This window comes from Anguilla rostrata, chromosome 4, assembly GCF_018555375.3.
Source record: "Anguilla rostrata isolate EN2019 chromosome 4, ASM1855537v3, whole genome shotgun sequence".
In the NCBI taxonomy this organism is placed as follows: Eukaryota; Metazoa; Chordata; class Actinopteri; order Anguilliformes; family Anguillidae; genus Anguilla; species Anguilla rostrata.
The window spans coordinates 11,342,433-11,365,456 of NC_057936.1; the positions used below are offsets into that span (position 1 = coordinate 11,342,433).

The window sequence follows — 23,024 nt, forward strand, 5'->3', positions numbered from 1 at the left end:
GTGTGTGAGTGTGTGTGTAAGTGTTTCTGTGTGAGTGTGTGTCATCTTTCTCACACCACCGGTGCAGACTGTGGCTGGCGGCTGCCCCCACGCTTGCGTGTGTCCTGCTGTCTGTCTGTCTCACGGTGTCTCTCTGAGCCCCCGTGCCATCTCGTCTCCTCTCTCCATCAGGGCTCCCTCCTCCTCAGCAAACCGCGTAGCAAGCCGTACGCCGAGGCCGCCTCCGTCTCTGACTCTGCGGTATGTCCCAGCAATCCCTGGGGCGGGCTGCGTCCATCCAATCAGGCTTCACCGCTCTAAACCACCCGCCCCTCCCACCCGAACCCGCTCACTTTTTCCTGACTTTCCTGCCTCTGTCCTACCCCCCCCCATCCCCCCCCCCCCTCCTCGCACCCTGCCTGTCCCTGCTCCCCCCCCCCCCCCCGGGCTGATGGGTTCCTCTTCTGTTTGAATGCGCCAGGCTCCAGCCAATGGGGACTCCCGTTTAAAATTTCAATTTCTATCTCTTTTCCATTTTGGGTTGCCCCTCTTTTTTTTGTCCTGCTGGGAAGGGGAAGGGGAGGGAGGAGCAACGTCTGCTTTTGCTGGGGCAGGGGGGCGCTGTGACTCTCCGAAACGCTGCTACACGACTGAGGCTTGTTTTGCGGCCTTTAATTCCTGAAGCCGTCGCGGCGCGAAGCCCGCGGCCTGTTTCAGGGTTCATTAAAGCGCGTCGATGTCACGCATATATTAACCACGCACCGTTTCACGGTCACCACCAGGTAAGTGCGAGCGTATGGTGAAAGGGGGGGTGCTGGGGGCGGCGTTACCCTGGCGTGTGTGTGTCACCAGGCTTTGGCGCTCCGGAGATGCGCGCACTAAGCCACACCTGGACCCCACCCCACCCCCACCCCCCGCCCTGGGGTGAGCGGGTAAGTGCGACCATGGTGCCAACGAGGGGGGGGGGCGCGGGCCTGCTTCCCGAATCGGAGCTCCCAACGCAGGCGGCGAGCCGCGCACTCACTAATGCTTTCAGCGGGGCGACCTCCGGCACGACGAGCAGCTACGGGATGCGCGGGCCCCTCGGCCCCTCTCCCGGCCGCTGCCCCGTCCGGCCCTCTGCTGCTGGGCTCTTAACAGGCTCTCTTCTGGCTTCACCTCTTTCCCCCGGTCAGCTCTTTATCTGCGGTAGCCCCGCTTCTAAATGGACCCGTTGAAATGTTTTGCTTTTTTTTTTTTTGTCGTGGTGTGCTATCCTCATTTACACCCCCCCCCCATTTTTAGAAATGTCATTGTTCAGATGGTTGGGGGGGAGGGTTTTTTTTTTTAGATGCTATTAGCCTTGTCTCCCATGTGTTCAAACTGGGACCATTAGCTGATATTTACATCGGTCACATTCCCTCTCTGGTCCAGCTGTTAGGTAGACGGACAGTGGGGTCGGTGGTGTGTCCACACACACACACACACACGTGCATAATGCTCTCTGCTGGGCAGAAAGTGATCAGGCGTGGAGCGCGCTCCTCTCGCAGTCTCCTGCGTGAGTTCTGCCTCTCCGAGACTCCGAGAGCCAGATGCCGTTTCGGGTTTGACGTCTGCGTGCGGCGAACTTAAAAGCACGGAAGGAAAAAAAAAAAAATTGCGAATTCTTGTCCACCTCGTAACCACGGCATTCAGGCTATTCTGCAGTGAGAATAATAACAACTTCACTGCATTTTGACAACCCCTGAAGCATTTTTTCAGACAGGAAAGGGTTGTCTCCTAGTCAGCCGCAATGTGCAGTCCCCGAATGGGTGGTGCACAGCGGGGATTGCACTTGGTAGTAGGTCATCAACACTTCTTTTGTTACTCTTAATTACTCCCAGCTCTCCTTAGCTCGTAAGCGGACGGCTTAAAGGTCTAATTTAATTGGGCCCCGGGCTTCAGAAATAGCGCACAGCGGGAGCCCTGTGTGAAAGATTCTAAGGGTTTCCATGAACCACGGTGTGACCAAAAGTATCTGGACACCCCTTGGTCTGGGGCTGTTTTTCTTGGTTTGGGCTAGGCCCCTTAGTTCCAGTGAAGAGAAATCTTAATTCTACAGCATACATGCTCCAACATCTGGGATACTGTAAAGCCTTCCCAGAAGAGTGGAGGTTGTTGTGGCAGTAAAGGGTGGATCAACTCTATATTAATAACCATGATTTTGGATGAGATGTTGGATGTCAGGTGTCCACATACTTTTGGCCACGTATCAAATACTGTGAACGAGGCAGGTTTGGTTCCCCTCTTCCTCTCCTTGGATTCCGTCGTTACGTAGCTTGTGTTTCAATTCACTTCGACGAGTTTAGCAGAGGATTACGCTGCTCATCTTTATTTTAATTTTGCACAGGTGCGTTTGAGTAGATGTTAAGTACTTAAGGAAAGCTCGCTCGAGACTTGTCCAAATGCGGATGCCGCCTAATGCGAACGCAACAGGGCTTGCGGACGTGCATCGATTGACATAGCGCGCTCAGGCGTTCGCTTCTCTCTTACTGTGGGCCTCTGATTTATTAAGACCTATTTACATTTGTTCCCAGCCAAATGGCCAAGATGAAAGCCACTGCAGCGGCAGCGTTTAGTGCTTCTCCCCCTCTTTATCGTTCCGTAATTACTCCACGTTGTGTCCTTTCTGTGCAGTCAATTTGCATTTGCCATTAATGCTTTTTTTTTTTGTAATTCAGTCTTTGATGTTGGACGTAATTAAATAAAATGCCATTATGAAATTGATTGACATCACTTTGACGCCGCAGGACTCGCAGATGAAGGCGGGAGCACGCAGTAAGCACTTTCAAGTGCGCGGCGCAGTTTGTTGAATTTGACGGGAACGTGGCTGACCAACCGAAAAGCGGATTTAGTTTGTTTCCCCCTCCCAACCACGCCCCCCCCCCTCCCTTGGCTGTAATGCAAAGATGGGTTAAAGGTGGGCTTTCAAGGGAGAGCAGAGCTAATTAGAGCACTAACACGCGTTCCATTCTTGCGATGGAAGACGGGGCATTCGCAGCGCCGCTGCGCGGGTCTTAGCAACCGCGTCAAATTCAAGCCACGTCGTTGCTTGAATGGGGGGGAAAAAATGGCGTTTTACCGGCCTCCGATCCCATGGTGGTGGTGGTGAGGAACGGGGGCGGGGCACGCCGGGCTTCCGCCAATGGGCGCGGGGGTGGGGCGGGGGGGCGGGGCCTTTGAGGTTGGCGGTTTCCGGCGGTGACGGCCGCCCCTGCCTGTCTTGCAGCTGTCCATGCTCTTCACGGAGGAGTGCGACAAGGTGCGGGACCTGATGCACGTGCACTCCTTCAGCTACGACTTCCACCTGCGCGTGGTGCACCAGTACCTGCTGGGCTGTCACATGACCCTGCGGCAGGGCTACCAGCTCACCAGCTTCCTGGAGGACTTCATCGCCCACCACCCGGACATCCCCAAGTTCGGCCGCAACCACGTCTTCCAGGGTGAGTCCGCCGCACCGTACCGCACAGACCCGCCGGAACAAAATTATGGGATGTCTAATCTGTCACTACTGTAGGCTCCGCCTACTTGGAAGGTGGGAGGTGGATCGCTTTAAATCAATGCTATTGTAAATATAGGGAAGACAGTTGTCAGCTGAGAAAGCTTCATCATGCTTTGTAATTAGTTATAAATTGGCTATTTTATTATATTAACTATTGTAATATAAGTACAGAAATTCTTTCAAACGAGGCTTTAGGAGTGCTATAGGCCTGAGACCCTGAAGTCACATGTTCACACTCGGGCCGTTTCATTGGTTAACCAGGATTTTGGCAGCGCAAGGCCACAACTGCAGGGACCATGTGTATTGAAGGTCACCCTGCATTTCTCAGGTTATTGCTTCTTCAGCTCCCACCAAGTGTCCACAAAGCACTCGCAGGGTAGCAGTTTAGTGAGCCAGAGACACGCCTCTCTGTATCATTGCTAGTGCTCTCCTGCAGTACTGCGTGGGCTGAAGGGTGTAAAAATAACTGGCTAGGGCCGAGTGCATCTGATTCCTGCACCAGTGTGAAACATTGGAAGCACAATTGCTGATTCCAAATGTGAACACTAGTCCTTCCATCTGCTTGTAATAAAATTTACTGGAAAAAAATGTTGAAAAAACAAAACTGTGGTAAAGGTGATAAAACTTTTATCTTGCCACATTTGCATCCATTGGGCCGGTGTGTAATTAAAATACAAAATAAAATCTGCTGAAGTGTTCATATAAACTTATGAGTCAGTGAAATTTACAATACTCAAACTTAGCGGCTTAGCTTTACTTCTGACCCTTGCAGTGCTACAGGTCTGAATACAGGTATGAAGGTAGGAAAGCTCAACAGTGCTTTCACCCTGTGTAATACTTTTGTATGCTTGTCCAACAGGGAACTATTCTGTCTCCACGGGGATGATCACGGCTCACCAGCTTTACAACTACATCACCGACCACGCCGGCACCTACAAGATGAAGCCCCTGCGTATGTCCAAGGCCGCAGTGACCACGGACATCAAGAAGGGGGCGCCAAGCGCCGACCTGCACGAGTACGCGTTGGTGGCTCTCTGGAACAGGTAAGGAGGTGGTTTTCGCTGAAATGTCTGGAAACGACTGCACTGGGCTTTTATGTTGGCCCTTTCCCCTGGACTGGTACCGCGGAACGCCGATCGTCTCTCTTTCAGCTCCGGCTCCTACAAGGACCTGGAGGGCCTGCGTCACCACGACGACTTCGACGTGTCGCTGCTGGTGTGTCACAACGCGGCTCCTTTCGAGGAGCAGTCTGAGGGCGAGAGGCACCTGCTGAGGTAAAGTCCTTGAGCTGCATGGCTTGGTCCTTTTTGTCTTAACAACCACGGAAGGATTGCTCTTGGTTTTGTACTCTCAGCACCAGTCTCATCTCCCTGAAGTCTTGCAAAGTCTCATTACACCCCTAAGTAGGATAAACCCTTTCAGCCTATGCAAACTGCAGTACAGTGTTTATGTCAACATTTTTTCATGAGCAGCGAGGGGCTGGTGGTCAGTGAAGGATTCATGAAGTCTTCTCTCTTTCTCCCTCTTTCTTTTTTTTTCCTCTGCCTTTCTGTCTCTCCTTCGCTTCCCTCCTTCCTTCCTGCAGGCTGCACTACTACGTGATCATGACCAGCCAGCGCGAGCTCTTCCCCAGGCTGACGGCCGACATGCGGCGCTTCAAGAAGCTTCCGCCCATCCACCGGGAGCCCAGCGACCTGGGGGGCCGGTCCCCGCAGGAGAGGGCGGAGCCGGGCGGGCCCCGGGAGGCTGAGGACCTGTGGGAGGAGGCGGTGGCGGCGGCGGCGGCGGCCAGCGACGGCAGCGAGTTCTACCCGCCGGACGCCCAGGAGGCCCCGGGCCTCTTCTACACCTCGCCCCTCTTCCCGCTGCTCAGCTCGGAGGTGAGCGCCGCCCGCCGGCAGATCCAGACCAGCGTGCAGCAGGCCATGGGCCACTGTCGCCGCGACAACCTGTGGCGGCGCCTCTTCCACGGCGAGCACCTGGCCCTGGACAAGCTGAAGCTGAGCAAGCTGTCCTTCGCCGAGCTGGAGGAGCTGCTGGACGCCGTGCAGAGCCGCTCCGTCGGGGAGATCGACCCCCAGCTGGTAAGGCTTGCGGCTGCCTCGCCCCTTTCAGAATGCAGTGTGTAACCACGGCGATGTGGGATTACACTGTATTGATTCACACTGTAAATACAAAGATCTATAAGCTCATACAAGACATCAATATACATTATTACACAGGGGAGAAAGCAAAAAATAGGGGAAAAAACAAAACCATCAGAATCAGTGCATTAGCCGTTAAATTGGAAGCCTTGAATACGGGAAGGACCTGCAGACTCCACACAGAGGATCTGGCTGGCCGGGCCTTGAACTCAGAACCTTTTTATTCTGGATTATACTCACTTAAACTGGAATTATTCTGGGTTATACTCTTGAAATACAGTAATCATTGAGGTTTCGAATTGAAGCACTATCTGAACTACCACTGGTGGAGATTTTGCCTTGGATTAATGCACTTTGAGTTACGAGGTTGTGCCGAGCGTAGAGTGCTGTTTTTTCCCCACTCTTCAGAGTAGGCAATCAGGGATGCCCTTCATCCCCCCATCATCGCGCAATTGAATTATATATGTGCCGCAAAAGGAGAGCGAGTGGTTATCGTGAGATGCATAACCTCTGCATTAGCGGCTAACGCGAGCTCCCTCGAAACCAAAGAGGATGCCCCTCCTCATGCAGGCCCACTGGCATTATGTTTTAGTGTTGACAGCCAAATGGCCCAGAAGTATTCTCTGAGGGTATTTCGGCCAGCCTGAACTGAAGAAGAAATACATGTCGCGTCCAGGACTTTGTTCGCCATCCAAACAAGTCTGAAACCGGGGATTGTGGGCCGGGGATTTTGGCATTAGAGTCGGAGCCGGCTAAGCCGTAAATTGATCCCCATCATGTTTGACGCCAGGGTCAGGCGTTGTGTGAAATTGGTCTTCTCGTACCTGCCTGGCACGATATCGCCAAACCTCTCCTTTCAATCCCCTTGGCTACGTGGGCCCTAAATCCATACCAAGCCTCTGGTTTTCCCATCTAATCGTTCGCTGCAGGAGCGTAAATGTAGCCCCCCCCCCCCACAGTAAGAACACGTCTTGGCTTCTGTAAGAGCACGTTCCTGCTAAACAGCAAAGTAAATGGTATTGCGGTTTTCTCTTGCACAGTATGAACAGTCATGTTTGTGTCTCTGTCAGTGAAGTAGCCTGCACCACTGTTCTGTTACCCTCTACTTACTATGAAACGGTACAGAAGGTATCTATTGCATATAGCGTATTCTGCCTATATGCAATGTGGAAATGCGTGCAAACCAAATGTATCTAGAACATAAATGTGAATAATGGCTTGTGCTTCAATTAAATATTTACCAAATCTAACAGATTTGCAGTATTTCTGCATTTTGCATAGATTATATTATCTTTGGGCTATCAAGAGCATATCATTAGCCGCGTTTCCACCAAAATTACCCGGAACTTTCAGTCCCAGGAACTACTTTACCAGGAACTAAAAGGTTCCTTCAGCCAATGGTTGTCTGCGTTTCCACCGGGGTCTAAAGTACCGCGAAGATTAGGCAAATTAGCCCACTGACGTTGTCGTCGGTCCATCTGTCATATGATTTCTTCTGTAACCCCATACTACCACCGACGTAGCCTACATTATTTTCTAATAACCGGGACAGCCCGGAGGGGTTTATTCCACTTATATACAACGGGTTACCAACAATGACTATATATGGTTACTTTTGTATTTAGCCTATTGATTTTCATATATCCTCTCAAACACATTCATTAACAGCAGAAAACATGCACACGTTGTAAACAATTTGCTGTTTTATTACTTTCTCGTCGTCAATTCCATATAGGCTAATCGCAAAATGACAAGAATAGAACGAAAACTCGGACTTGCGTGAAAATGTAAATTAGTAGTGGTACAGCCACCGTTTGCTTTCCTTCGAAGTTACTGCTAGCCGAGCAGCGAAGTGTGCCCTCCAGATGCGAGCCATGCACCATAAATTAGTCCATAGTCTTCCTGGTCTTTTCGTGGAATTGAAAAATGGCAGTAAAATTGAGTAAAATTACGGCAGTCTGAAAAAGCTAAAGGGAAGATTACTAGAATTAACCTGTTATTTTACCGGATAAAAAGTGCGGAAGGTGATTTCCAGTTTGCTTGTACTGTATCACCAATGTTAATTATGCAGAACTACGCATACCTCACATAACTGTATCAAACGTTTTGAGTCAATTACAACGGGCTAACAAAGAAAATCCGGAAGAAAATATTCAGCAACCGAATTAATCCGTTTGAATGTTTTGGTAGCCTACGTAATATGCTGTCCAAGAACGAATGCCTAGCATTTTATAAAACGAATACTAAAGCAAGAAAAGAACAGAAGAGCACACGTTATAATTCCAAGACGTTGACAGGCTATAACCAAAAGTAGGCTACTGCGCCGCATAATATACAAGTTTGATTTGAAGTTATTATGAAAATAAATTGGTTTGCCGCTGAATATTTTCAAACATGGCGGGTAATGGCGGAAAATAAATACAACACAAATGCTACGAGTACTCGACCAATCAGAAATGTTCAGCGCTGCAAGCTCCACCCAAAAGGTTCCTGTACTTTCGGAAAGTACTACCCCCCGAGCAGGAACGTTTTGGGGGGTAAAACAAAGCCCCCAGAACTAAATTTAGACCCTAGTTCCTGCGGTGGAAACGCACTGAGTTCCTCAAAAGGTTCCTAGTTCCGGGGTATAGTTCCTGCGGTGGAAACGCGGCTATTGATAGCTAGAGTGCTCCTTGTCCTCAAAAAACCGTTGAGTCTCCCTCGCCTCCTATTCTCAGTCTGCTCACTGACTGTCAAATGAATGCCATTGGATTCACCAGGAGCGTGGGGATTGGCCAGCACGCTCACACAGGTTCGCGCGCTCGCACAGCAAGCCCGTGCGCCTCTCCGCAGCTCTCGATTGGTCGGCGAGCCGTGTGGTTAAAGCCCCCCCCCCCCCCCCGCGCCCTTCTGTCCGCAGGACTGCTTCCTGACCATGAGCCCCGGCTGGTACCTGAGCCTGATCAAGGTGCTGCTGTCGCGCTTTCCCCAGAGCTGCCGGCACTTTGTGGACGACAGCGGCGTCCAGTATCTGGTAAGAGCGCGGACGCGGTGCCCGGACGCAGAGCGCGGAGCGCGATGCAGGCGGTCGAGTGCAGCGGCAGAGGGTCACGGGTTCGACTGTCGTTAGGCCACCGCTGCTCCAGTTAACAGTTTATTCCTGTTACCATTCAGCTGTAGGAAATCCAGTAAGAGCTCTCTGGGGGGAGCAGGGCGTGGAAAGCAACTTTGTTGTACTGCGGTTGTTATCATAGTTATTTTCCCCCGTTCTGTGTAATTAGTTTGACAAAAAGTCAAAATAAAAGTCAAGTTTTGAAAAGTCAAAGCCAGCGTGGCGGCTTTCCCTAAAACGCGTGTGATGTTGGGACTAAGACGTATGAGAATAAGATTGAGCCGCAGTGTTTGAGACTCGAGCAATGAGCTAGCCTGACGTGCCTGAAATGAGACAAATGCGCCGTACGTTGTAATCTGTGTAAGATTCATTTGACATGCAAATAGCAAAAGTGAGCCATTCTGTCACTGAAAACCTAGCGTTGCTAGCTGTGTAGCCATCCATCAAATGAAGGCACTTTACAGAAGAGCAAGCTGTACTTCAGTGGTTCATTTGAGTGAGTTAACAGGAATAATCATTTCATTTTCCCTGATGAAATTGGCAAGCTATCAAGCCAGCTGTTTTAATGATTATTATTCCACAAACAAGCACATACAATCTCTTTATCAATGTTCTGGCACCTGAAAAATAAACAGCTGTGATTGGTTTAAATGCGTTGGTTTTGATTAGATATTCATCAGTGGGGTAAATTGATTGAATTGCTGAGCTAAGATAGATATACAGTCCTCAGTACAGCACAACTGAGGAATTCTTGTCGTGCCACCTAAAATAAAGTATATGAAAAATTGAGAACTACTAGTTTTGTCTGAATGTCTTGAAATTTGAAAAGTTCCAATTGAGCAGCTAAAATGGCTACTGCACCAATTCCTCTATAAAGAATAGCTGCTGTCAAGCTTATAATGTAAAGGTGGCCAAAAACGAGCACCTTATTGAGAAGCAAAAATTGAAATCTTTTGGACAAGTTGAAGTTTCTGTGAAAATTCAAAACATTGGTGGCTGGGAGGGCAAGATGAGATGAAGGCATTCTTGAGGGGTTCTCAGAATCATGTAATTTTGCGCTTTTCAAAACGTTATTTTCCACCCAATTGAGCAATTTCAGAGATTTTGAGAGACGTCCTGGGTGGAAAGGGGGACACCTGACGCTCTCGCAGATTACCCCGAGTTGACAAAGTTTCGCTCGGCCTCTTTCACAGGCGCAAAATTGCAGACGGAGCCTTTGGCTTGTGAAAGGTACTGCAGGGAGGCATTGTAACATGAAAGGTCCTGAAAGTCTTCTGCATAAAGTGCAGTTAATCAGCATTTAATTTGAAGGTAATCTTTTTTTTTTTTTTTTTTTAAAGCTGGAGGGACGGTAGAAGTCGTTGGAAAAAGAGCTCAGAAATGTTGTTAAAACAGGAGCAAAAGCCCATGTTTGCAAGGCTTTCATGTTTGACCTCTGTTTTTCTAGGCTGTCCTGAACCAAAAATTCATAGACTGCTTTGTTCTAGTCTTCCTTGACGCCCAAGCGGGGAAAACGGTAAGCAATTGTGTTAATTCCCAAACGTAAGAATCTGTGACATTCAGTCTCTTGACAGTTGCCTGACAAGTAATTCCTTTCTACCTAGAAACTCCTTTTCTTTCTAATCACTGCCACTGCCGAATGAAAGGCGAGGATTTGTTTTGTTACACGTTGACGTGCTGTCAGTTTCTGTTTTTTTTTTTTTCCTCGCTGCAAAAAGCTGAAGCCGTTCTGGCGTGCCGTCTCGTTCCAGAGCCTCAAGGTTGTTTTCAGAGAGCCGTTGCCGTCCCAGCCGCAGCCTAGCAACAGCCCGCCGCCGCAGTTGGTGTCCATGTACCACCACCTGGAGTCGGTCATCAACACGGCTTGCTTCAACCTGTGGACCGGTCTGCTGTAGGGACAGAGCGCCGACCCCCCCCCCCCCCCCCACATAAGCCTGCGCATGCGTGTGTCCGTTTTCTGCAAATATGCGCGAGTGTGCTTTGCGTGCAAGTGATAGCTTTCCATCGGTGGCGTCGGGCTAATGTTAGCCGTCGGGCGAAAGCAGGGCCGGTCACATCACTGAAGACTGTGTAATTTGCACCCGGATCGGGGGCCGTTTTTGTTTTGCTAGCAGCTGAAAAACACTGGAGAAAATATTGTCCTTCTTAGATGGTGCCAAAACAATAATCGCCTAGCACAAGCAGTGGATTTCAAAGGATACCCACGAGTTTTCAGCAATCGGGATTTCCTTTGTGACATCCATCTGAGTATTATTCAAGCCATTATCGCTGACCGAGGAGGCATTTATAAGCGGAATGTGGGGAAAATTCAAACCGGGTTTTCCAGGAAATGTTCCCTCCACCCTGAGTCAAAGGCCTCCGAATGCAAAAAAAGACGCACGTCTGCCAGTACCGGGAGGTTTTGACAGCCAGTGTCTCTTACAACAAAGAGGAGAGAGCGTTCCCTTAATGGAGGGCACTTGAAAAAAAACACATCGAGGCTTAGGTGAACACTACCTCAGAAAGAAGGATTATACTGAAGAAGCTTCATCCCCGAAGCGAGCATCGCACCAGGCGACACACGTGCCAGTTATGCAAGCGGGTCTTCGAAGAGGGCGGGCATTTTGGCAAGGGGCGTGTTCTTTCTTCACGTCCAGCGGCCAATCACGCGGTTCCTAAAAGGGGGGGGGGAGACGGCCTTGGTCCGCTGAGCTTTCGGAAGCCCCCCCCCCCTTCATCAGACGTTTAACGGAAAGCCACGGGAGACCGCGCTTCAACCTGGACGCTGTTAACCGCGCCCATCCGACCGATTTTCGGCTCCGCCTCTCTCGCACGCGCCCGCGCCCAGACCTCAGAGAGACCGCAGGTTAGGAGTGGATAGGAGTTCGGCTGCATGGAGGAGGAGGAGGACCCAGCATTTTGGGGGCCAGGCGCATCACCGACCTGCTTTGGCCAATCTGGGCACTTATCTGTTTACCGCCCAACCTCATCTCGAACGGTTACACCCGGATCACGCCACTCGGCGCAGGGCGTAATTCCGATTCCGACGAAAGGGGGGGTTTTTTTTGGCGAACGCGAACGCTCTCTGCCGTCACAGCCCTCGGTGTCGCCCCATTAATTCTTCACACTTCCACCGCGTCAAATGGACTCCCCAACGGTCCCCACTGCCATGTCTGCATCCCACAAGTGCCTGTTTCTTTCTTTTTTTTCCTTTCTCCCTTTGACAATGTGATGGGAATGGCACTATTATGTTGACCTTGAAGAGGAATCCTTGAAAAATCCAATTAAACTGCCTATTAATTCCGCCACAGTTGAGGGCATAGCTGGGCGCCAGCATTTAGCAGCAGATGAAGAGGCTAAAGCAAGGCCCTGTGCTTTCATTTGTCCCCAGTAAGTGTATCACTGCACTGGTAATACACACACACACGCACACACACGCACGCAAGCATACAGGTTAAGCTGAGAGATCATCGCAATACTCATAGACAGCCTTAATTAGTATGCATTTGCTTATCTTGAAGGAAACCAAATAATTTATGGTCAGGGCCCCTATTTAAAAGGGAGGAGGGCAGGAGTTTTAATCATCGAAGTGTGTGCGAGACGATACCTTTCGCATTTTTTTTAGTTCAGAACACTGGGTATTTAATACAATCTAATTATTAATGTACTTAAATGCAAGATGCTTAGTAATTCAAAGGTGTGTTGAAAAGGTAATATAATTTGAGTGACTTAAATGTCTGAAGCTGTTCTATATGTACATTATGTATATAAAATGAAAATCCTATTGTAAGTATAAAATGCTGCATTAAACATTTCAGACAATTAAAATGTGAAGTGTTTATTTATTCATTTTTAAGTACAGTATGGATTTGTTTTAGGTCTAAAAATCCAAGGGTACTACCAACACCAAACTAATAGGACCAGCAGGGTAATACTGAACAATGTACATTTTTCCACTTGTTTTATGTATTGTTATTTCCAGTGTTTGTTTTGTCGCTTCCATTTCATAACCATACAGTTATGATAACTTTATTTAAACTATTAGAGATATTTATTCACGGGTTGATCAGAATGGGTTGCAGTCCTTATTATTCAGAAACAACATTCAACAAGCATTCACTGGGGGGCAACCGACAATCAAATTTCAGATGACACTTTGGAGGGAAAAGATTTTTCAGGAAAAACAATCCAATCAAATCATACGAATAGAAACAACCTTAATACAAACTAAACCGGGGACTCTAATGCATGAAGGGATACGTTCTGCTCACACGCCGATTCTCGTTTTCCGGACACGTCCGCACGCAATTTATTTTCAAAATAAATCCAACACGGAGAAACCTTTAGGCGCATTTTATTCTGTTTGACAGGAAGCAATTGAAATATGTTATCTTGTTTTACAAGAGAGTACGACAGAACTTTAAATGGCTTCAGCTAGTACTGGGTGGGGTTCAGATGTTCCTGGCTGTTTACGAGGCCTTGATGGAAAAGGCAGCCAGGGGCCATAGTTCTGTGGTGTGTCTGTTGCATCAGACCTCACCAACCAATGCGCTGTTGGCACGCGGACATCACACGGTCCCGTTAAATCCACTTCCATTAAATCTCAGTCCATGTCTGGCTTTTCATTTTCTGTAATATGGCTGAATCTCAATTTGAATGACTGCTGCCTGTTTTTGCATCTTTTCGATCGCAATGAGCTGGAAGGCCATTTTAAAAGAAATTTGACAAAAATCACACTGATAATTGAAGCTTTTTCTTTTTTTTTTATAAGATCAAGACCTCCTCCAAGCCAATTCTCTTCGCTCGGTTTAACCAAAGATGCAGATTAGCATTTTCCTTACATTCAAATCAAGTTAACGTCCAAAGCATGAATCAGCGGACTACACGGGCTCATTAGGATTCATTATCAGTTACTATTTGAAGTGGATTTTTCTGTTATTATTTATCTCCAAACCGAATTATGCTGATGGCTCTGTTAGTCCTCAGAGATCAGAAGAGGCAGTCCCAGTTCCCTTCATCTGTGGCTCTTCCAGTACTCTCTCACCCAACCTAAACCAGCATCTGTGGTACCTGAAGGCAAAAAAAGTAACACATTTCACACTCGGGCATGAACATCCACTCATTTAAAAAAAAAAAAAAAAAAACAGCAGCAACTGACACTTCACGACGCATGTCAATGTCTGTACCGTAATGCAAACCGGGCATGTTGTAAAAGTTCACAACAACCGTTTGACTCCGCATCCTAATGCTTTAATTCCGTAAGTCCGGAGGTCCCAAACGCCAATGTTCACATTCTCTGCCCGGAACCGTCAACCTTCGGGGACGCGGCTGCCATGTCACGGAGTTGGCGCCAGGCTCTACGTGCCAACTGCCTTCGTGAATCAATGTCCCCAAAGCCTCCAGTCATCTTTCCCAACTCCTCGCCGTCTGCCCCCTCGAATTCAATTACCCGCTTGTGACGTTTCGACGAGAAACGGAAAAAAGGAACCAAAGCAATAAGGCAGGCATGCATCTCCCTTAATGAATGCCTTTGATAGTTCGGGTACTGGGGGCATTTAGGTTTTATTTATTTTTTATTATTTTCAATATATCCAGCCAACGTTGTCTCTGTCCTCCTGTACCTTCAGGCGCATCCCACAGCACTGCTGGGTTTAAATGGGGGCCATTATCCAGAAACAAATTGTTCCCTTTTAATGAATTTGGCCTACGTCCACGCGAAGGCTTATTAAATACACTTGGGGCACTGTCTCTCTGCCCAGGAACTTCAAATATTAAATATGTAAATATGATTTTCGGAGGAGGCTCAATTACGCGCTGTGATCCCTTCAACCCCGGATTCTCTGTTGACTAGTCGCCTCATGTTTTTAGATTGTTCGATTCTGTAGTTTCTCTCCTCTCCGAGAGATTTATCCCATAGACATTTTACTTCACAACAGCTTCAGGTTAGAGTGATCCCCGACTCCTTCGCCATTAATTCCAGGCAACACTCTAGCCACTGTCAATTAGACCCTAATATCATTGCGATAAACACACATTTCTCCAAACAGCACTTGCCAAACAAATAAATTAAATTCCCAACGGTGACTTCACATCTGCTGTGAAAGTAATTTGACTTCTCGGCCAACGTGTTGCGTGTTGATATGCGGCTTTGCCATTTCAATTACACACTCAACACTTCCCTTTTAAATTTCGGTCCAAATACTGCTAAGCTGTGAAATTCTATTAAACAGCAAAAATTATTTACCTGAAAGTTAAGTAAACATTTTCAAGGATATCAGAAATGCCTCAAAAGTATTACTTAAAAATCCTCTGGATTCTAATCTTGCAATTATTGTAAACAAAAAGTTGATATCCGAGGTGACTTAATGTCTTCTGGAAATGAGAATCTGTGCAGCTCTAAATATCATTACCCTCGGTTACAGAAAGTTAAACCTGTTCCTTTGTGTTCATTTTGAGTTCCATTACAAATATAGGAGCCACACTGAACTCAATGCATAATTAAGGCATCTAATCGCACATGGCTGAGATTCTATTTATCATGATTAGGTATGGCAAAAGGATACTGTATGCTCCATGTTAGTATATTACATTTCTCATTTTAATTCTATATTAAGAGAACCACATATGCATGAAGCCTTTATGGACAGATTGAGTAAGGTTGACAAAACCTTACAATCGATCTGTTACAGCCTCCAAATAAGTACAATTACGAACAAATAAATGGCTGTAAGTTTGCAAGACCTTTTGTTAACAGATAGCAAGAATCAGAACATAGAACCATTCACTACATAGCCATGCCCTGAGGTCATTTATCTGTGTACGTACTTTTAGTGTACAGTATTGGAGTACACAAAAGGTAACAAAACCTGCAGCACATATCTAATTTGGAAGTATGCCGGTTTCATGAAGTATGGTGTAACTCCTCTGCCAAGTATACAAACTTACAGTGTTATCCAGTACTGTCCTGTTCCCCCCCCCCCCCCCCCCCTTCTCCTCATTTGGAATAATCATATAGACAAGCAAGGGCTGAAGCACGCGAGATCGAGAGCCATTTGTCACACGCAGCTCTTGCAATCAGTCGAGCTTGCACAGAGATGAGTGGGAGGAAGACTCTTCATGTGCAGCTTAACAGGTGGACTTGCAAACACCCGTTCGACCAGTAGAGGTAATTGGAGAGCGATGCGATGTGGATCCCTCGGTTTAAAACGGGTGCCCATGCAGGCCTACCAGCCACAGTTGGCACTAGTGCAGTCAGGATTCAATCTCGGACAGCAGGGCAATAGTGTTGTTTTAAATGAAATTGACAGTTATCCCTTTTTTTGCATGGAGATAGTGTTCTTTTTCTTCAAAATACAGTAATATATGGTAATTACTAGCTTAATTATTTTCCATAAAAATATTAATGATGTGGCCACTGTAAATTGACAACACCAAAACAACAACAATTAAGCATTACTTCTATTGGATACCGAGGAACAAACAGAAATAGGACAGCTTCCAGCTTTCGTTAAATCTAAGGATAGACAGTCGTACGCATATGTAATATAATAGAATTGTGCTGTGACATTACATCCTTTCCTTATCCTTTATAACTTTAGAATAGAACAATGGAGTTCTCAACACTTGTTCTGTTGTCACAACTACCCTGTCGTGTCCCATCTGGAAGACGAGAGAAAATTTGGCAGATATGTTCTTATGGCACAACCCCAGGAGACTTCTCCAAGAGCCATCGTCAAAAAATACATGCTAATTCCTCTGACTTCCCACCACTTCCCACTTCTGTGAAACATCGATGGCATTTTGAAATGCAGTCAGCCAACCAAATGTTAAAACTTTCACAAACATAGCAATTTTAGTAACTGTACAGTCTAGCACCTAGTGAAAAGAACATTGGCAAGTTGTCCGAGTGGAAAAAAGACAAGGTAGTTAAACGGCACGTTTGAATTTTTGAATGAGTTAATATCTCAGGAATTACAAATTAAAAATTAATCTTTATTTGAATGGATGCCTTTATGCATATACAAGCACTACATTCATGCATTTACAGTATGCTTATATCTAAGCTAAAAGTTGATTGTTCCATTCAGTTTGTATTTTTAGAGGCACTGCAGGTTGGTAGCCAACCTGTCATTTTACTGTTTTATTATTGTCTTCTACTTCTTTCCAATTGAGGCATAACCATCTGGTTGTTTTTTATTATTAATGAAATTTGGCACATTGATAAAGCATTACAACAAACAGCCAATGAGTGATTGGATCTATCTTCCCATTTCATTTGGTGGTGCTATACTTTTTGAAAAAGATTCTAATTCTATTTCCCTTCAAGCAGTTTGACCAATTTGTACAGCAGTTGGCATACATGATGTCTGGACCAAGACAAAAAAAAAAAGCATACAACCGTTTTAAACTCAAACATAGCCACCATGGGCCCATTAACTTGCAGTAGGCATGACTCCTGGCAAAAAATTCTTAGAAATCCCAAATGGCTGGACATAATATAACATTGTATCAACAGTGATGGCTATACCAACAGTGTTTGCTGAATCTAAACACATGGTGGCACTACAGAGCTCCAATGTCCAATGCTTTAATTTTACAGAAATCTCACTTCCAGCAGGACCCAGCTCCCTCACTTGGAACATATATGATTAGGGTTCATCGCCACAAGCCAATCAATATGCAGCACTGCTTTTCATTATCGAAACCCCTAACACGGCAGCCTTTGATAATGAAATTGGACTAGTATGTACAACAGTGCTTCCCCGCAAAGGTCACATCAGCTGATCCAAACATTTCTTTGCACAAGGATGATGTTACGCATCAACGCAAAACAGTGGGAATAATATGCTACACTGGAGCACTATACACACACTATTCTTCAGTTTCATTGTCGTCATTATGATTCCCGTAATCGCTGCTTGCAGCTACATTACACTTATTGTTTAAAGCCTTAAAGTCTTCCAGGGAAAGTAACGTCCACCAAAAAAAAAAAATACTCATCAGTACTGTTTTCATTGACAGAAATAAGCCCTTACCCAGGGGTTTGTATTCGCAGCCGATGTATCCCTGGTATCCTAGCTTCTCCAGCAGGCTGAAGAGATAAGGATAGTTCACTTCACCGGGGCTGTCCGGCTCATTCCGTCCTGGAACCTGCGCGATCTGCACGTGACCTGCATGTGACCACCCATAACAAAAAATAAATAAATATTCCGAATATAGGACCACACTATACATTACATTATATATATATAGTCTTCTCCAAGCATGCGTGTTCTTCGAAATTAATCAACAAAAATTCCATATCGACAGAGAGCTAAGATCTCTCAGGGATTATTTCCGCTTCCTCTGAGTAGGCCTGAATCCGCTTGCTCGCCGTTCTCAGTGAGCCTGGTTTTTTTTCTTGGCAAACCTCGGCGATAAGCGCTAAATTGTTTGGCTATTTCTCCCGCCACTCAATCCAATCCACAAGTGCACCCCTCCCCCCCTTGCCAATACTGCCCTACAATCTTGGACTGCCCGTTGCAATTCCGGCACTTGCCTATGAGAGGGAAATACTTCTGGATGTTCTGCGTCAGGTTCCCATCCATTATCTGCCAGTGGAACACGTCCTGTGCAGGGAGACAGAATTTAATGTATGGGCAAGCCTCCCTCGGAGTGCGTTTGCAATGTGACGTTAGGCCTCTGCGCAAGCTCTGAATTTTAATAAATGGTTCCCATTTTTGGGTTTCTTTTTCGGATCATGTTTAATCACGTTTCTCTGAAGTTTAAAGATGAAGTGCTGCCCCTGATTCTTCAATCTCCTAAGGGGAAGCATTCAAAGAATTGCGGGGTAGTATCACCTGCATGTCAGCTACCATAAAGAGCATTACGTTTTTACATGTATGCCTTCTGACGTTGTTTTTCTGTATGCAAGTGAGGACAACTGTGGTAATGGGTAATTAATTCAGGGGCTTAATATAGGCAGAAGTCTTTAACAACTGGCCATGCATTTATCTGCAATATGCATCCAACACAGTTGGTGCATATTGTATTTTTGTATGTTTGCTGTAGTCACACTTTAGAAAACCAATGTCTGGAATGGAACGGAATGGTTCTCGCTCACCATCTGTAACATGATGTTTGATTGGCCGACTTTCTGCACAATCGCTGCAGCTGTGGGAACACATATGGACTTAGTTCTTTTCAACATCTTGCAGAAATGTACACATTTAAACCTCCCTCAAAGACAAAACACAACGTCATGAATAAGCATGCCACATGAAATGTACCTCTGTACAATTTATTCATTTTTACAGTGTCCGTATATCATAGCAACAGTACATTGCATTGATCAGGCTGAAAACCAATGGTATAATGCATGAGTCAGTGATAGCAAGAGGACTACACATCAACTAAAGGTATGACTCAGCAGAATTAAAAAGAGGATCACAGACTTTTTTGGCAAGTTCAAAAAGCTTCTTTTTTTCTTTTCTTTTTTTTAACACTGAGGAACAGTGAAACCAATCACCAAGATTTTACCCTGGTGTGGGGTGTCCAGGTAATATCGGGGATCTGTTATCCTGGTATTTATGGGCTCAATCAAACCAAGAATCCCTTCCTAAAAATAAATAAATAAGAAAATCACCACCAAATCTTGGTGCAGCGGCAAAACATTCACTTCGATTAAATATGAAGAAAAAAAAATTGAAAGCAGTGATTCAGTGACCTTTGACAGGACATGAGCAGCATGCTTCAGGTTTTCAACAAAGGTGGCCTCCATCTCCATGGCAACAGTAGCTGGATCCACCCCCACAGGTACCCTTCCAGCCATCAAGTGGATCCTGTAGAGCCACATATGTTACAAAACACACGTGTGTGTGTGTGTGTGTACGTACATGGCGGAAATGCTATTGCATATAGCTACACTTCCGGCCCACTCACTTTGCTGTTATGTCAAACCTTCCTGCATAAATATGTTGCAGTTCAACTAAAACCAAACTTGAACATATGAATTTCTAAGCAAATAAGTATAAATGTACACAATGCTGAAGGACAGTACTAGTAAGCTTTTGTACTGCATGGTTTAGGACTGCAGAGTCAGCTGGTCTCACAGGAGGAGTACGTCACATGGGGCAACCTTGATAACTGCCCAATGCGACAGGTGGCTCAAGCCCGAATGCGTTATTTTGGCACTGAAAGCCCAGACAGTCGTTTGCTGAATACGAGTTTACGTTTCAATGCGGTCTTGCTTCCACCGCGGCATATGGCGGAACCCGACTCTCGGGTCTGCATTTAGTCACACGCAGCATATGACGGCATTATGTCTTTACCTCCTGCAGTCCAGAGCCTTTGCGTACATCACGGCCAGATCCAAACCACGTCTGAAGTCTGTCTCTCTGCCAGGGACTGCACCAAGTCCCAGCTCACCATTTTTCACATCACCTATGAAAGGAAACTGTTACTCGCAACGGACAATTGGTATAACCGTAAGTCTTTGTAGCAATGGTTACATTTCATGTAAATCAGTCCATAGAGGCCATTAACTGTTACAGTATACATTTCAGCAATATCTCAACATCTCAGAACACCAAACAAAACGAATACCTGAGCTTGTTAATCTATTGTGCCACACTGAGTTGAGGAAAAACGCCTGATAAATATGTCATAAAGATTTAAGTGTAAATTTACTTTTTAAGACCAGTCTGCTGAAGACTCCTTTTGTCCAAAGGTATTTACTGATTGCTTCAGGGAATATTCTGCTTAAAAATGAATAGGCTAGAATGTAGTCATGTGCTGATGTTTGCATATGCTATTAAAAAACAACTAAATAATGAAATCAATGTTTTAATAAGTTTAATGTACCACTAAGATTTTTTTTTTAAGTATAAACAATTTATTCATAGAAGAAATTCGCTATTTATTAGTAGTAGTAGTAGTAGTAGTAGTAGCGAAACAAGTTACGAAAACATAAAAAATAATAAATAAATAAATGAAATACTATGTCGCTCCTGGGAACCCACTGGGCAAATAAGGTTATTTAGTTTGATTCACCATTAATGAGTACTAGGGTTGAGTCAGTAATTTAATTGACAACTAATGCGTTTACATAATGACTTTTAACATGATTTGTGCCGCAGTAAATTGGGCACACGACGTTACATTCAAATGTTACTGTGAACATTAATGATATTCAGCGTTTTTGCAATTGCGTGATAGTCAGCCATAGTCATCGTTAGCCAACGAGCGCTCGTTACCTTGTCACTCAAACTGTTACTGTAAAGCCTGTAAGGAAAGGAGTGTCAAGCTTTTGTGTCTTACCAGGGGGAGTATTTATAAGTACAACTTCAAGCCCTGTCTGTTCCTTTGCTTTTTGTAGGTCCTTTAGGTCCGACTCGTACAACCAAGCTGCTTCCACTGCACGAAACCCCGAGGCTGCAGCAGCGTGGAGCCGTTGTGTGAATTCTGGCAAGTCAGTGAACAGCCACGAAAGATTTGCACAAAACTTTAATGACGGCATATCATGTAAATATGCAAAAACGAATTTAGATTATAGTTATGCTATTGGGAAGGTAGGGCTTGTGCCATAGGATGTCCCACTTGCACGCGTAAACGTGGATTCTGTTAGGGCAGCCGTGTTGTTCAAATCAAAGGTCGTCGAAATCAGGTGCAAACACAGGGTAGCATGTTTGTTCAAGTTAACATTTGACTTAGGCTTGATGATTACGTTTCCGTTCAGTTTCCAAAGCAAGTGCAGGTCAGCACATTATCGGTAGTTACATGGATTTTTGTTATTCAGGCTGCAAGGCAGCTTCCTTCCTGTTGTCTCATAGTTGTAGGCTGTTCTGCGCTTGCGCTTTGACCGTTCCTTGCAAAAAAAAAAAAAAAAAAAAGATTTCACATTGGCCGACTGCACGGTAAAATGTAAACGTTAAATCAACACATGCAGCGTACATATGGACCTGATTGCACGCATATGTACTCTGTTAGAGTTCAATTACCACTGGATATTTTGCTTTGTGGATCTTAGCACTGTTTTATTATTTCTCTAGAAATATACATTTATTTGAATAATCAGACACATTTCCAAGGTCCTTAATTTGACTAATTTCAGTTTATTATTATTATTATTATTATTATTATTATTATTATTATTATTATTATTGCACGTAACTATGCAATATGTATATAACATGAACAAGTAATGTGCATTCATGCATCCATGACAGCATTCGTTTTTATATTCTTATAAATCAACATGTGCATCTACTTTATGAAGCTGTAAATGTACTCCTGCCCACTGACTGTGAAAAGACATAGACTGGTGCTCAACAGGCAAGGCAATATCAAAGATTGACATTTAGATGTTTACGAGTTATTCCTTCTTATGATGTCAGAGTTTGACACTGAGGAAGATTTTACTAACATCTAATGTGGTTTAAATTAAGACATTTTTATTTGATTATTTTTTTAATCGTTAGGCAACTATTTAGCAGTATGCAATATGAGCTGTTGTTACATGATAGGATGTAATTTTGCTTATTATTACTAGGGCCACCAGTTTGTCTCTCCTTGTTTTCTCGCACTGTACTTCAGTACTCTGCCTGCTAGAGGTCACGGTAGCCTTTTTGTCAAGCCTCTTAAATTAAGAGTTTGTTTAAACCCCAGGTAGTCTAATACCTTTAACCTGTAGTGCAAGTAAAATAGGCACTAAAATTGCAAGAAATATGGCAAAGAAGAAGGAGTTGGCCAAGAGCCAAATAAACATTGTGGCAAGAAGGTTATGCCCAGTGAGAAATTGCAAAGAAGCTTAATATTTCCAGGTTACACTCAGAAAATTCCAGCTGATAGGAAGTAATATTAACAGTAGAAGGCCAGAAAGGTCAAGAGGCAGAAGGCAAATATCTTGTGTAGTCTGGCGAGAGAAACCATTGTGAAACTGCACCACAACTACAGGAAGAACTCAATGCAACTAGAGAGAAACCAGTTCCCCTGACTACAGTGAAACTGCAACTACAACCAGCTGGTCCAAAAGGATGTGTACAGTATCTGTGAATAAGCCCTTGCTATGTCCTGTTAACAAGACGAAAAAGACTGTAGTGAGCCAAGCATTATTAACACTGGACCAAACAGATTGGGAATGGCAAAGGTGCAGATGTGCAGATGCTCATCCTAAAAACACATCCCTAACTTTTGAGTAGAATCATGTGTCTTAGTGCTGGGTTAAAACAAAAACCTCCAGCCACACTTGCCCTTTTCAGATAAGATTGGGCACCCCTGTTTTATATGGATGCATTTTTCTTTTTACTGCAGTGATGCTCAATCCTGGTCCTGG

General features: G+C 45.3%; 2 protein-coding genes across 14 annotated transcripts in view; one reads left to right on the forward strand and one right to left on the reverse strand.

The window, feature by feature from the left end:
* The window catches only part of szt2 (SZT2 subunit of KICSTOR complex), an 84,018-nt gene extending 71,477 nt beyond the window's left edge, over positions 1–12,541 (forward strand). For 10 of the 13 annotated variants that reach the window (XM_064330610.1, XM_064330613.1, XM_064330612.1 and 7 more), the window contains 8 exons: positions 172–240; positions 3,227–3,440; positions 4,359–4,542; positions 4,651–4,773; positions 5,085–5,583; positions 8,543–8,656; positions 10,182–10,250; positions 10,486–12,541. In XM_064330610.1, coding sequence (XP_064186680.1) covers positions 172–240; positions 3,227–3,440; positions 4,359–4,542; positions 4,651–4,773; positions 5,085–5,583; positions 8,543–8,656; positions 10,182–10,250; positions 10,486–10,629 — 1,416 coding nt within the window. In that variant the 3' untranslated portion in view covers positions 10,630–12,541. The remainder of the gene's footprint in view (positions 1–171; positions 241–3,226; positions 3,441–4,358; positions 4,543–4,650; positions 4,774–5,084; positions 5,584–8,542; positions 8,657–10,181; positions 10,251–10,485) is intronic. The other 3 variants (XM_064330617.1, XM_064330618.1, XM_064330623.1) reach the window with 1 other exon arrangement.
* A 510-nt stretch (positions 12,542–13,051) lies between these two features.
* On the reverse strand, positions 13,052–21,531 carry hyi (hydroxypyruvate isomerase). Its single transcript, XM_064330624.1, has 8 exons — positions 21,011–21,531; positions 20,023–20,134; positions 19,419–19,533; positions 19,232–19,310; positions 18,816–18,865; positions 18,252–18,321; positions 17,749–17,883; positions 13,052–13,783 (listed from the first exon to the last, which is right to left on the reverse strand). The coding sequence occupies exons 1-8, from the start codon at positions 21,207–21,209 to the stop codon at positions 13,728–13,730; spliced, it is 816 nt and encodes a 271-aa protein (XP_064186694.1). The 5' UTR covers positions 21,210–21,531; the 3' UTR covers positions 13,052–13,727.
* Positions 21,532–23,024: the final 1,493 nt, after the last annotated feature.

Excerpts from the sequence above, each read along its gene's own strand:
- hyi (XM_064330624.1), bottom strand. The coding sequence starts at position 21,209 with ATGCCGTCATTAAAGTTTTGTGCAAATCTTTCGTGGCTGTTCACTGAC. Across the intron at positions 19,534-20,022 it reads AAGGCTCTGGACTGCAGGAG|GATCCACTTGATGGCTGGAA; the intron begins GTAAAGACATAA and ends GTGGCTCTACAG. Across the intron at positions 19,311-19,418 it reads CTGCTCATGTCCTGTCAAAG|GAAGGGATTCTTGGTTTGAT; the intron begins GTCACTGAATCA and ends ATTTATTTTTAG.